The 15,619-nt window shown below is 32.9% G+C and overlaps 1 protein-coding gene across 4 annotated transcripts in view; it reads right to left on the bottom strand.

The window, feature by feature from the left end:
- Window positions 1-2,487: 2,487 nt before the first annotated feature.
- LOC100914028 (putative inhibitor of apoptosis) overlaps window positions 2,488-15,619 on the bottom strand; it is a 32,622-nt gene continuing 19,490 nt past the window's right edge. The window contains exons 6-9 of one of the 4 annotated variants that reach the window (XM_023499483.2): window positions 12,828-13,070; window positions 8,455-8,709; window positions 4,086-4,127; window positions 2,488-3,908 (exon numbers count right to left, since the gene is read on the bottom strand). In XM_023499483.2, coding sequence (XP_023355251.2) covers window positions 3,715-3,908; window positions 4,086-4,127; window positions 8,455-8,709; window positions 12,828-13,070 — 734 coding nt within the window. In that variant the 3' untranslated portion in view covers window positions 2,488-3,714. The remainder of the gene's footprint in view (window positions 3,909-4,085; window positions 4,128-8,454; window positions 8,710-12,827; window positions 13,071-15,619) is intronic. The other 3 variants (XM_031961074.1, XM_031961073.1, XM_031961075.1) reach the window with 3 other exon arrangements.

Below are 15,619 nucleotides of genomic sequence, written 5' to 3'. Positions count from 1 at the left end.
TAAGCAAATATTTATTTTGTACTGTCCCTGTGTTTATATTCAAGACACCTGTGAACAGTGTCTTGAGCTATTTTTTCCAAGTAGTATTGGGTCTTTGCTGATCCAAAATCAATTATTCACCTGATGGTTCTTGTATTGCAAGTTGTTATATCTTATAAAATGTGGTCCAGTCTATCAATCACAAAAGTTTTTAAGTGCCTATCGTGTGCTGGGCACTGAGCAATTGTCTCATAACAATGCTTAAATTGGGGGTTCCTAACTTTTGTGTGTGCCACAGATCCTTTGGCAGTCTAAAGAAGCCTATGGATCTTAAAGGATTACCAAGGAAGACAATTACAGGAAAATAATTTAAAAGTAAATATATTTTTAAAAGTTCATGGATTCTAGGTTTAGAACCATCATCTAATCAAATGAACTAACTAGTTATGATACTAAAAATACTATCCTTTTCTGATCCTCTCAAGTTGTTAACACTGTCTCCCTATTAAAACTTACTAATTCATTATTCTTCTCTGGACATCTCTGCCAAAGCTTCCTGATCTCTTATTCTACAACCTTGATCAAATCTACTTCATCGGAGTATATCAGACTAAGTACCCTACAATACCACTCACCATAATTAACTTTCCAGATCAAAGTGCCCCTCCTTGGCCACCATTATCCTACATGTGTCTTCCCATTAGAATGTTAAATTTGCTGAAAACCAAGGCAGAGCTTTCTTAAAAGTTATCTTTCAAGAGAAATTTTCAAATTGCCTCCCTTCCAAGTTGATATTATTGCCACTTCTAATGGTTTTTTCTTTGCTTTTTTGACCCCGCAGCCTTTTAACTCTGGCAATTAAGTCACCTCTTGGATACACTTTTCTCTTCTCCAGGTTCTTCTAATTTTCCCCAGTACTCATCATGCTTGTCTGACTATTTCAGTTTTCCTTGATCTTCCACTGGGCATCCTCCAAAGGTCTATCCTTGGCCCTTTTCTCCCTCTACAGTATCTTGCACTGTGAGATCTCATCAGTTCTTGTGGATTCCACTAATATTTATATGTAAGTGATTCTCAGACTTATTTATCCAGTCCTAACCTCTCCTCACCTTCAGGCTCTCATCATATGCTGGACGATGTGAATTGGCTATTCCATGCTCCCAAATGAATTCTCTTTCCCTCAAACTCGCCCCCCTTCCCCCCCCCCCCAAGCTTGCAATCTCACCCAATCTATGGACAAATCCTATTGTTTCTATCTTCTTAACATCTCTTCGAGTGCATCCTCCTATCCATTCACTTAGCCAACCCTGGTGCAGGACCTCATCATCTCATCTACAGGAGCCTTCTGGTTACTTCCCCAGCCCTAAGTTTCTCCCCACTCCAGTTTATCCTCCATTCAGTTATCAAGAGCTGTAAAAAGCTTCCCAAAGCATGTTATGTGGGAATTCTTTTCATGTATAAATTAGACTATGACCACTGAGGTAATTCCCAATTCCCAAAATGTTATTGTTTTATAAAATCTTCGTTTTAGAATCTCTGAACATTAACAACTAATTAAGACTTAAGACATAAGATCCCTGAAATGACATACAAATCAGTCACAATCACAGAGATATCTCTTAGGCAATTCGGACCTGACTAGTTTTCAAGACATTATTAATAACTTCTACACATAGATTATAATAGAAAGTACACTCACTCTAGATTCAAACTACACCACTGATAGTACCTCTATGACTGAGCAAATTACTTCAGTGTAGTACAGTGGTTGGTTAGTGTGCGAGGCCTGAAGTCAGGAAGACTTATCTTCCCTAATTTAAATATGACCTCAGACACTTACTAGCTGTGGGACCCTGGCCCAAGTCACAAATGGCAAACTATTCCAGTACCTTTGCCAAGAAAACTCCAAATTGGGTCACAAAGAATCAAATAAAACTAAAACAACTAAATAACAAAAAGTGAGAGAATCAGATTAGACCTCTAATGTTCCATCCAAAGATAATAAACAGCTGTCCTTTTTTCTATGGAATAAATGGAAATTAACAAAATTAACCTAAAATGGAACCACATAAAAAACTGTTTGCTCTGCCACATGTATTCTTTTCCGTAATTAGCCAGTTGATTCTTAGCACTAAAGAATCAAATTCCATGAGGCAAGGCCTGTGATATCATTTATGCAGTATGTAAGAAATAAATATATATTACTCCATTTGTTCAACAAGCACCTAATGAGCACTTCTGATGTGCAAAGCCTTGTGCTAAGTGCTAGGAAAACAAAGAAAAAGTCCTTGTCCTTCCTTTTTCCTCCTATAAAAAATAATATATATATATATATATTTTTTGAATGCACATAAAGACATATTAAGTTCTAACATTGTAACAGAATTTTTCTTATGTAATCTTTTTTCTTTGTAAATTGAAATGCCTGCTATTTGTTGATAAATATTAAGTTCCTAATATTTTTTTAAAGTATTCCAAAAAAGTCAGGGAAAAAAACCACAATAAGGCTTCAAGATTAATTATATTATTTAATTGTAATTTTCTTACAATATGAAAAGAACTATCAGAGAGAACCCAGATACATAAGAACACTTCTACACTGACAATTCCACAATCAAAGCACAGGACTACCTGTTTCGCTGCATTTATTTATTCTTTAATTAACAAATATTTATTGACTACAACATGCAAAGCATTGTAGGAAACAAAGATGACAACCAGATAGTTTTAGATAACTCCACACTAAGTGCATATCAAACATTTATTAAAACTACTAACACAACACAAAGAATTCATAAAAACAAATAATTACAGTAGATACACATTACAAAAAGAGACATATTACTTAAGTTTTACAAAACAATATAATTAGCTTATAAAGAATATGGTATTATCATCCTACCACATTGGCATTATTCATTTTTTACAACAAACAAACATATAACAGCTATGCTCCTGAAACAGAATCGCTTTACACATAATACAGATCACTAAAGAAACCCTTTTGTAAATCACATTATTATAATGCAAAAAGCTGATTTTAATTTTATCTGTCCTAAATTGAGATTCATTTGTTAAAAAAATTTTGAGATAATGAGATTTAATCTGAAATCTCTTTAAAGACAACAATACATTACTCAACATACACACATATGTATATGTACACATGTGTAAATATGTGTATATATACATACATACATATATATTCAACTGAGCCAAACATTTAGATTAAGTCTCTCTCTTAAACATTTTGCTATTAATCCGTTCGTCATAGTTGGAAAAATTTTTACCCCAGCTAATTAGATAGTCTCTATTTTACAACAAAATAGCACTGGAATTATGACAAATTTGGGGGCTCATGGTTCCCATATCTATGACTACACTTATGAAGTATTCAAATGTTCTAGTAAGCTAATCAAGTTCAATAATCCAAAAATGCTGCATAAAAGCAATATGTCTATGTTATTCTTATACTTTCAAGCACTTAAGCTTTATCCTGCTTTTCCAACATGAAATCATGCACATAAACATACACAACACACACAAACTTTCAAGGAATTATGACAATAGTATATGAATACCAGATACTTTAAGAATACCAGATACTGATACCAAGGCAGAGTTATATATGTTAATTTACTACAAAAAAGCCTTGAAACACTTCTTTCTTCCAAAGGTTTCAGAGCGATCATTTTTGAAGTCTGCTTCACACAAATTTGCATATATGGATTCTTTTCATGAAAGAAAAGTACGAACTGTACCTTTGATTATACCCCTGCAAATTGGGCATTTTCTTAGAGAAGGTGCACATTCTTTACATACTACCAGATGACCACAAGGAATAAATACAATAGAAACTTCTTTGTCCATACAAACTTTACATGTTCTTTCTTCCTGTAATCTCCTAAGCTGTTCTTCCATAGGAAGACCTACAAAGAAAAGAGATAATTTTAAACTAATAACAGTTCTTTTTCTCTTCATATAATTCTAAATTCTGGTATAAGTGAGCCATGAAGAATAAAGAATAAAGAATAAAGAAAATGAACAGCACCTAGAGTCCCTTTTAAGTATTAAAATAGAAGCTTGATCGATCATAACAGCTTTACCTGAAACATCTTCTGTTGGAATATACTTCATGTTCTTTTCCACTAGAAAAAAATATACAAACATCACCATACAAAATATGTCTTTTCCTCAAAATGAGAATATTTTGTCAGAGTAATATATAACAACTGGAATAATTTAGACTGAGGAAATATTATATTATAATCAGTTATACTCAATTTTTAAAATGATTTAAATATGTTCTATAAGTAATGAACTATACTAGGTTATGGAGGACACAGGCAAAAGTATGGCACATACCCTCATCTCAAGGAGCTTGCCATCCATTGGGAAATAAGTGTGATACAAAGGGAAATGTTATGTATGCATAGGACAGATCTGTACAAAATGCAGTGTTACATATGAGGGTGGTGAAAATCACTTTCAACTCTTGGATAAGGAATAGTAAAGGCTTTAAAAGATGGAAAAGAGAATGGATTTTATTCTTCACATTATCCAGGAATGGAAAGCATGGAAAGCACGGGCAGGATGGCAATATGAGATGGGGTAATCAAAAATCAACTAGAATGAAAAATATAAGAGGACGATATATAGGGCACCAGATTGTAGAGAATCACCATTAAAAACAGGTTAAGTTTATACTTCCAAGAGATACTAAGTGAAAATTTTTGAGAATAGGAAAGAGCATAGTATTAAGATCGCATGACAAGTAGAATAAAGGAATAAACCAGACAAAGAAAGACTAGTTAAGAAATATTAAAATAGTCCATTCTAGAGGAACAAGGATAGCTGGAAACAGTACCAAGATACAACAGACAAAACCTGGCAGCTGAGGTATGGCTAAAGAAAAGAGTCAAAGAGTAAATGGAGCCTACAGATTTTAAGACTAGTGAGCCTGACTTCAATTCTAAAAAAATAAAACAAAATCTAGAATATATTACTAAAGGAACATTTAATGAGTATCTAGGTAAATAGTGATATCAAAAGCTAGCACTAATTAGTGGTAGATAGGGTAAAGGAGATTGTGCGTATGCTTGCACACACATAAATATGTGAGAAATAAAGCTGACCTAGACTTTAGCCAAATCTCAAATTATTTATTTTGGAGAGATATGGGCTAGATGATATTACAATGAGATGGATTTGGATATGGCTAAATGGCCAAATTCATAATCATTAATAGTTTCAAGGACAACCTTGAGCTTAATCATGTGCTGATAAATTGAACATTTTTAGCAATGATCTGTATGACCTTGAGATAGAAAAGATTCACAACAGGATTCAAACAGCTCTTGGAGACTAGGACCCTGGGCTGAATCTAATACTAAATAATGCTGTCTAATTCAAAATTCTAATTCAAAACACTGTCACATGGAAGAAATATTAGACTCAATTCTACTTAGTCCCAAAGAGTAAATAATAAAGAAAAGGGAAAATTGAATCTTGATATTTCTGAACAATTAAGGCTCTCCAGAAGTGGAACTTGTCTCCTTGAGATAAAGCTCCCTTTAAATAAAGGTATACTAAATCAAAAATTTCCTTATCGGTATGTTGTAGTGGAATTCTTATTGGACTAGATAAACTCCCAAGGTTATTTCCAACTCCTGAGATTCTGTGAGTTAAAGTTCAAGATTAAAGTGACTGATAGAGCTTTTGTTTTCTAAACTACAAATGAGGCAACTGGACTTGATGGCCTCTTTTAAAAAGTCCTTTCCAAATCAAAAGTAGGATCCTACAGTGTCAACAAAAATCCAAAATAATTCAATAAATACTAAGAGCCTACTATTACCTACAGTGTGCTATGAATACAAAGATGGAAGAAAAAAAAACTAATAATACTTGCCTTCAAAGATTTTATAGTGTCCACGAGTTGATGTAAGAGATATACAAATATACTAGAATGTAGAATGTTGGGGGCAAAGGAAAGACTTAGCCAAAATATTCTAGGACAATTTTTAAAATTTTAATTGGGGCCAGAATAAATAAGAAAAGACCTTAATACAGTGACATCAGGTGAGCTAGGCTCTTGAAGGTAAAGAGGGAGGAGGCATTCTAGGCATTCAGGATGCTCCTATGAATAGAGACCTAAAAGAGATTAGAGGGCAAGGTCAAGGAATAGCTAGTAATTAAATTTACCTGGAACAGAGAGTATCTGAATGGTGGTAATGTAAAATTAGGATGGGAAAATAAGAAAGACTGGAACCAGGTTGATGAGGACCTTAAATATTAGACTAAGGAATTTAAATTGAATCCAATAAGCAATAAGGAGACACTAAACGTTAATGTAGGGGAGTTAAGGGATCAGAACTGTGCAAACAGATGATTTTCAGTTTTATGAAGGACAAAGTAGAGATGTGGGAGATTCTAGTCATAGGGAAAATGAAAACCATCAGAATAATCCAGGTGAGAGTATCAAATAAAAAAAGAGAGAGAGAAGGGGCAAGGATTTTGGACAAGTTAAATTTTCAATACCTGGAGGTTGCCCAATTGGAAATATCTTACAGGAAGCTGCAAGAAATGTCTCCTGAACAGTCAGAATAGCTAAGACTATCCAAAGCTGAAGTGTAGAAAAAAAGAATTGGGACAAAGTCAAAACTGGAAAGCATCAAATTTTGAAAGAAAATGAGACAGGTCAAAAACTTTATGAGAACAAAATCAGAAGCCAACAGAAAAAAAAAAAGTATTACAAAAAGAAGGGGGGGAGGGTGAAGAAATCAACAGGCTATAGAGATAAGGCAGATGAAAACTTAAAATAAGGTGATCATTAGTAACTTAAGAAAAAAAAGCCATCTGAATTGAGAAGAAGCAGCTAAATTTTAAGAGTTTGATGAGTGAAAAGTGAGGAAATATAGATAGTAAGGATGCATTAAAATTCAGCAATGAAGGGAAGAAAAACTTGGAGAAATAAGCATATCAATATATAATTTTTAAAATTTTAAATTCAGAAGAAGGAAAACTTCTTATTTTCGAATATGGAAAATGTAAGCATGTATTCTGTTTGAGAATGCCAGTAGAGGGGAAAGATTGAAAAGCACAAAATACATGAAGGCAAATGATGAAGGGCTTAAATAAAACAAGAACTAGCTCTAATAAAGTACCAATTTTTTTTCTTCATCTTTGAGATAAATTATATGGGATGATTCTCAGAGAAGAAAGATGAGAAATACTAGGGAAAATATTGATGATATAAAAGAAAATCCAAAATATGTCAATAAAACTTTATTTTTAAAAAAAGTCAAGGAACAAAATTATCTTTTCTTCTAATATTGAAAGGAAAGAAATGATATAGATAACAAGGTTTAAAAGAGAACCACCACTGAAGGAATATATTTTGGATACCTTCAATCTTTCCAAGTGTAAGGACATTTCTTAAGACTCAGGGAGAGGAGCAGCTAGGTAGTGTAGTATGTAGAGCACCAGCCCTGAAGTCAGGAGGACCTGAGTTCAAATTTGACCTCGAACACTTAATACTTCCTAAGTGTGTGTGACCCTGGGCAAGTCACTTAAACCCCAACTACCTCAGTAAAAAAAAAAAAAAAAAAAAAAAAAAAAAAAGACTTGGAGAATTGGAGAATTCATAAAATCTGAAAAGTACACTATTAGAAGAAATCACAAAATTCTACTGACTGGGTCTATCAGAAATTATATTCTTTATCACCATTTATGCCCTCAATGCTACATGATAGTTCTTTTACTTATCACATCATTTCTTTATCCCATCCCAATCAATAGAATTTCATGATTTTTTTTCAAATAGTGTTCATCTGTATGGGAATTAAAAACAGGAAATGGGTGCTAGGAAGGGATAATGATTAAAAGACAGGATAATCAAAAGTAGAAAAGGAAGACTTTATTGAAATAATTAATCAATCATAGGAAAAAAGTAAGGCCACAAGCAAACTGAAGGACTGCAAGAACAGCAAAAAATCAAGACACCAAAAGTCAAGATGAAGAGAAACAATAATAAATATGGTGGAAAATTATTCAGGAAATCAAGAATCAGAAGAGCATGGGTTCATCAGATAGCACACTTTGAAAGGAGAAAATGCTGCATAATGGTGACAGAATAACAATCTAGAAGTGGCAGTTTAAAACAAGGAATACATTAATGTTACCTGTAGGGACTATGAGATAGAGCAGTAAAAAAAGCAGCCAGCACAGAAAGATTGATTATGGATGACAGGCAACTTAACTAATAAAATAGGAGTTTCAAGGACAAAGTAAGAAAGCACTAGCAAATAAAGAATAGAGAGGGGATAAAAGTACTGCCACAACAACAAAGTTATTCAATGTTGGGCAAAAAGAATGAAATTTTTCTTACATTATTTGTATTAATTGATAGAGATCAATGCAGTAAAAACCTGTCAACTGATCCACTTTGTTCCTAAAATATTTTTCCTACAAACTTACCAAATAAATTGTTATACAACACAGAATCAATTTCTTTGAGACAGTTTTTAAAAATATTGGCTGCAGCATTTCCTTTGACTAAAATGGTATCAATCAGTTCTCTTGCTTGTAGAGACGTCTGTGTTTTTTGTTTAATAACATCATGTTCCTGCTCATTAATCACACCCGATGTTAAAAGACTATCCAGGATAGGAAGTACACAGGTCAAATGCTGAAACAGAGCCATTCTATTCTTCCGAATTAATGTCAGGTCATCTTTATTGAAAAGAGAAAAAAATTACATCAGACTTAAACCACACAAATGATGATTCCAAAGTGTGGAACTCCCAGTGTGGGGATTCTTTCCACCAAGATAGTCACAACCTGTGACCTGAGACATGAAAAAATTAAATGACTTGTCCAGTGTTACAAAACTTGCATCAAGTGGTAGATTAGAACCTTGAGCTCTACTCCGCTGCCTTTATTTCCCTATACGTACCTTTTTTTAGTCTAAACTTATGATACCATTAATATAAAAAATTCTTGTAGAAACTCTCAATTTACAAAGTAGCACTCATCTGTAATTTAAGTACAAATATAAGAGGCACTCAAAAAAAAGATGTTATGATTTTAATGTCTCTACTATATATCTTTGACAATTTAAGAAGGTGACAGACCTGACTTTAAACTTAAAAAGTATTCTGTTTTTTTACATCTTGCTACTGTTACTATACTATTTTGTCTGCTAATGCTATTTTCTATTTTCATATTTCCTTTCAATTGCTAAAAAAATTTCTTATAATGTTACATAATAGTCAAATTTGACAGGAAAAGGAAATCCTTTTTCACTATCTTCAAAGCCATTACAAAAACATTCATTTGGAATTTCTGTTTTTATGTGGTAAGGGTATGAAATTATAACAATCCATCACTTATATTTAATTGAAATTTCTACTCTTACCTTCACAATATCTATCACATTCAATTTCCAAACTGCATCCATTTCTTAAAGAAGCCTATCCTCCCCAATCTCATTTTTAGTGATAAATATTTAGGAAAAATTTTAAGAAATGAAAATCATGAAGAGTTCAACATCATAAGAAAAAAAAAGCTTCACATTACAGTAATGTCATATGAAAAATGGTGCTCAGAATTTAATAAAAAGTACATTTAATATTATAATTTAACAAAAAGTAAGTCACAGAATATCAAAAGTTGGGCAGAATTTCAGAACTTAGCTTGTCCAACCCATATCTGAACCATAATTCCCTCTATAACAAGCTCAAATGGTCATTTCACTTCTGCTTGAAAATCTTTATGAAGAAAACAGTACCCTGTCAAGACAACCCATACTACTCAAGAACTGCTTTAATTATTAGTCAATAAACATTTATTAAGTGCCTAATATGTCCCATGCATTGTGCTAAGCGTTAAGAATACAAAGAAAGGCAAAAGATAGTACCTGCTCCTGCAGACTTCAGTCTAAACTTGTAATAAAAGTTTTTCCTATCAAATTTAACTTTCTCTCTCCTCAACTTTTGTTCATTGTTCCCAATTCTGTTCTCTAGGGTTAAACAAAATAAGTCTATGTCTTTGCAGAACAGCCTTTCGAATACTTGGAAGACCACTATCACTTCTTAAAAAGACTTCTTTTCTCTGGGCTAAATACTTCAGCTATTTGTTATATGAATAAACTCATTATCTTTGTTGTTCTCAGCATGTTCTCCTGTTTATCAACATCATTCCTGAAAAGTAGTTACCAGAAATGAACATAACTTCAAAAATGTAGTCTGACCAAGGCAAATTATAGCATGACTATCACTTCTTTAGTTTTGGAACATGATACCTCTCTCTTGAGGCCTAACAAAGAATTATACAGAGCATTAAGCAATAAAAGCAGATATTTGAACCAAGATTATATATGATCTATTCTAAGAGGAAACATCTAATTCTGGAAAAGTTAAAATAATTTCTATTTTTCTTTAAAGGAAGTATTATATATTCATGTCACTTTAAGGTGTGGTTTTTTTTTTTTGGTTCTCAAGTTAGGCAGAAGTTATTATTTTTTCACTTAATACTTCCAAGGGTAAAAATGCTAAATGACATTAACCAATTCTTTGAAATTATGCCTATTCGAATTTAAATTACTTTATGGGTATAGAATGAGGAAATAAGATAATACATACAACTTTAACATGAAAAGCAGAATGGCAATAAATAACCTACATCCTTAAATCATTCAAGGTGTTGCTTAAAAAGCCCCCCCTCCCCTCCATTAACACTATGTGTGTGTGTATGTGCAAATCCTTACCCTATATTATATTCTAATATCTATATCACTATAAATTTTCTACGTAATATTTCTTGTTTTACTTTGTGTTTGCTTTAACACTTTTTTGTATTTTTCTTTTTTATCTGTACATTTTTTCTCCACAACCATGTTGTAGGCTCTTAAACACAGATATTTCATTTTTATGATCTCATATCTTTACAGACAGTGTAGATAGCTGAATTTATCTAAGGCATTCAAAACCCCACTTTACTTTAATTATAATAGTTCCACATATGGATGTTGTACTGTCAGCTAATAGAGGAGCTGTATTTTCTTGGTGTTAATTGTAGGCCAAAATTAGCAGAAGCAGCAGAGAATTGATCCACACACTGTTTCATCTCAGCTTCGGAGGCTGTGTTGAGTGCACAATCATCTGCAAACAAAAAATTATGTACCAACACTCCTTCCATTTTGGCCTTTTCAAGTTGAAGAATTCATCATCAGTCCAGCAGCTGACTTTGATCTCATGTTTGTCCTCACTCAAGGCATTTGACAACATGGCAAAAAACATCATGCAAAAAAGCATCGAGGCAAGCACATACTTATGTCATTCCACTGGTGAATGGGAAAGCTCCAGAGCGTGGCCCATTCATTGTGCAGAACCCAGGCAAGCTTGCCATCATGAAACTGTTGTATCACACTAATGAACTTCTCTGGGCAACTGAATTTTAATATAATTTTCCATAAGCCCTCATGACTGACAATATCAAAAGCTTGGCCTTGGTCAGATCTACAAATGTTGTATTACAGACCTGGAAAAAGCCATTAGGTCAGGATAGCAGAAGATAAGTCAGCCCTGCTACTTATGACTAATGTATAATCTTAACTAAGTCAATTAAAACTTTCTAACCCTTGGTTTCTTTATCTGTAAAATAAAGAAAGCTGAATGACAGTATCTCCAGTTTATGATCCCATTCTGCACTCTACTCCACTAAAAAATATTTGCATATGTGTAATATTTCTTTCTCTAATTTCAAATCTTATCTCGGACTCTTTCTAGTTATGTGATCCTGGGCAAATCATTTAACCTGTTCCCTCAGTTTCATTTGCAAAATGTGAATAATAACAGCAACTACTCCCCCCCCCCCACCTCACACCCTCCCCGAGTTATTGTAAGGCTCAAATGAGATATAATTGTAAAGCAATTAGCACAGTGCCTGGCACATAGTAAACATTTTTTTTCATGCATGCACACACCACCATCATCATTATTCCTTCCTATTCTGATAAGCTTTCTCCTTTATCTTGCAAAGAACCAGACTTCCATTTTACTATCACTTCCTGCAGTCTCATCACTATGTCACCTCTTACTCTCGCCCACTTTTCAGCACCCCTTTTATGTGATATTTTCACCCATTAAGATATAATCTCCATAAGTTTTTATACTCATGAAAATGGGGTTGTTGTTTTTGTTTTTTTTTAAGTATCTCTGGAACATAGCACAAAGTAAACATTTAATGTATTTATATACCCTCCAAGGTCCCATCTGGCTATAAATCCTGTAATTCCTGATAAATATAGTACTCTACACCAGAAGTGTCAAAAGCATGACCTCTTAAGTGCAGCAAGAATCATATTAAAATGTAACTGGGAAATGTTTAATAAAATAAATAAAAATACAATAAAGCAATGTTAATTTGTAGTTTTCTAAGTCAGCAAGTTACTCTCCAGGATCCATTTCTATTCCATTCCTATTGAGTTCAACACCACTGCTATACACAAATCTTTTTAAAATAAATTCAAGGGTCAAAGCCAATTACAATTTCTCTAACACAACTGTGGCAATGTAATGAACAACACTACCAAAGGAGCAAAATGGAATTATGCTGAATAAAGCAAATGGTGATATTATTTGGGGGAAATAGGGAAAAAAGAATAAGAACCTCATCTCATTATTTAGAATCTTATTTTTCAAGAAAAGTCATCTACAAGTATCAGGAGGGAAATAAATGCTATAAAGTTCAAGAAAACTACTTTTCCAAACATTAAAAGATTAAATTCTACATTAATTTTATGAACTATATACAGATTGACTGCGTGTGACTAAAAATCAAATACACACCTGATGCCATTTCTTCAGCTTGTCTCTCTTTCTCCTCTTTCCTTTTTTCATCTTCTGCATTGAGGAGATCTGATACAACTTCATTGACTGTTTTATAGTTTTCTCCAGTTGTTAAGATTTTACTCTGGACAATCTGCTTTACTAGACTTCTACTAAAGCCCATTTCCAAAGCAGCTTTAATCACTGGAGTGTTCATCATGACTGTATCGTCAGAATTATTTTCTCCAGGTCCAAAATGAATAACTGTTTGAAAACAACATATATATAGCAATAAATTTTAATTAATTAATTTAGATTAATTATAGCTACAGCAATAGATTCATAGAATAAATTAAATTACTATGAAATACAAACCACAACAGGCAAAGTGATAAAAAGTAAAGAACATTTGACTCGAAGTCAAATGACCTGGATTTGAGTCTCAGCTCTGCCATTTGACCTTGTATAAGTCACAATCCTTTTTGATTATAAGACCCTCATCTTCAAAATAGGAATATCAAATGACTTACTTAACTCACATAATTATTTTGAGGATGAGAAGAAATCATTTATATGAAGGTACTTAGTGAACTATAAAAACTAGTAAAGTATTACTTCAGAATATGTTTCTTACCTTATTCATTTAACATATATCTAACATCTATTATGAGTAAGCTATGTATTAGGAGCTATAAAGGTTATAAATGTAAAAGATCTCTCTGCTCAATCATCTTACAACCTAGAAAAAGAGAAAAAAATAGTGGAGCCACAGTCAGGATAACATAAGATTTAGCAGTTTCTACATTAAAGAACCAGAGGACTTGGAATATGATGTTCCAGAGAGCAATGGCGTTAGAATTGCAACCAAGAATCACCTATCCAGCAAAGCTGAGTATAATCCTTCATTCAATGAAACAGGATTTTCAAGCATTCATGATGAAAAGACCAGAAAACTGAATGGAAAATCTGATTTTCAAATACAGGACTCTAGAGAAGCATAAGTAGGTAATCAGGAAAGTGGCATCATAAAGGACTTTAATAAGGTTTATCGGTTAACATTCCTACATGAAAGAATAATACTTGAAACTCAGAATTTTCTCATTGTTAGGGTGGTTAGGAGTTTTTATAGACAGAGGGCATGGATGTGAGTGGAATATAAAGGGATAATATCTTTCTAAAAAAAATTATGAAATTAAGGAGAGAGGAATATACTGGGAGAAAGGAAAAGGGAGAAGTGAAATGGTATAAATTATCTGCCATAGGGGGAAAAAAAGGCAAGAAAAAAATCCCCAGGAATAGATGGATTTACAAATGAATTCTACCAAACATTTAAGAACAATTAATCTCAATATTATATAAACTATTTGAGAAAAGATGGAGGAGTCCTAACAAATTCCTTTTAGGACAAAAATATGATGCAGATATCCAAACCAGGAAGAATCAAAACAGAGAAAGAAAATACTTTAATTTCTCTAATGAATATTAATGCAAAATTTTTAAATAAAATATTAGCAAAGATTACGGCAGTATATCAAAGGATCATACAAGTGGCATTTATAACCAGGAATGCAGAGGTGGTTCAATACTAGGAAAACTATCAGCATAATTGACCACATCATTAACAAAACTAATAGAAATCATATGATTATCCCAACAGATGCAGAAAAGGTCTTTGACAAAACACAGCATCCATTCCTATCCCTCCACTTTATTTCTTTTAATAAGGGAAGAGACAGAAAGCAACACTGATAACCAAAACCAAAACTAAAAACAAAATTTAAAGTAAAAAAAAAAAAAAAAAAAAAAAAAAAAGAGGAACCAGTGGAACTCTGTAAAATGCAAAAAAAGAAAAGGAAGCTCAGAAGAAAACAAAGAAGCAGAGCAGTTTGAAAAGTAATGTAATTAAAAAAAAAAAAAAAAAAGGAAGCAGTATGAAATGGAAAACCAGAGTTTCATAAAGAACTCTTTTGTGTCGTCTTTGTATTTCAGCATATGAAAATGGTCTAGTATTTAAGTTCAAAAGTTAAAAAATAACAAGAGCAAAAAAGACAGAAGATGGGATTATAACTGAAAGAAAGAATAAGTAGGGCTGACGAAAGGATATTTTGTGGGGTAAGCGTTCAAGTTAAGACCCGCAAAACTTATAGGGAGAAGTAAAAGTAGCCATGGAAGAGGAAGAGACTGAAAATGGAAGAGAGAGGGTTAATAAAAATGGCAAAATTCTGATAAAGAAGAGAGAGAATAGGACCAAAAGCACAGGTGGAAAAGTTAGTCTTAGAAAAGAGAGGATCATTTTAGAAATGGGAAGGAAAGAGGAATAGAAGAGTAAAGAATACAAAGAAATTTAGTCTTATCTCATTTTATAGATAAGGAAATTAAGATCCAAAGAGGTAGTGACTTGTTCAAGGTCACTGAATTAAAAAACAATTTCTTACTCTTGTTCCCCCAACTACCCCAGTTCTCTTTTAGTCAATATGGTGTTATAAGCAGTCAATAGGAAAGGGCAATAGCAGGAAATTAGGCAATAGCAGGTGAGGAAGCTGGAAGTCAGGTTCCTAAAGATGAAAGGAAGAAAATTTACATATTGTATATTAACCAAATTCACATCCTGGCAATATGTGCCAAGAAGACATTGACACTGCTGTCAAAGTTTTTGATCTGATGAAATATAAATCTCAGCCAAGTTTTAGACACTTACAGAATATCAAAAGGTACTGGTATTTTAAGATGATGTAGACATGTTAACTTTAAAGTTTTACTGATAATTCTAAAATGATTTGGATACATTAATGAATTAATCCTATAAGAGACTG

The sequence above is a fragment of the Sarcophilus harrisii genome, chromosome 3, assembly GCF_902635505.1.
Source record: "Sarcophilus harrisii chromosome 3, mSarHar1.11, whole genome shotgun sequence".
Taxonomy (NCBI): Eukaryota; Metazoa; Chordata; class Mammalia; order Dasyuromorphia; family Dasyuridae; genus Sarcophilus; species Sarcophilus harrisii.
This window is presented reverse-complemented; position numbering and strand designations above follow the sequence as displayed.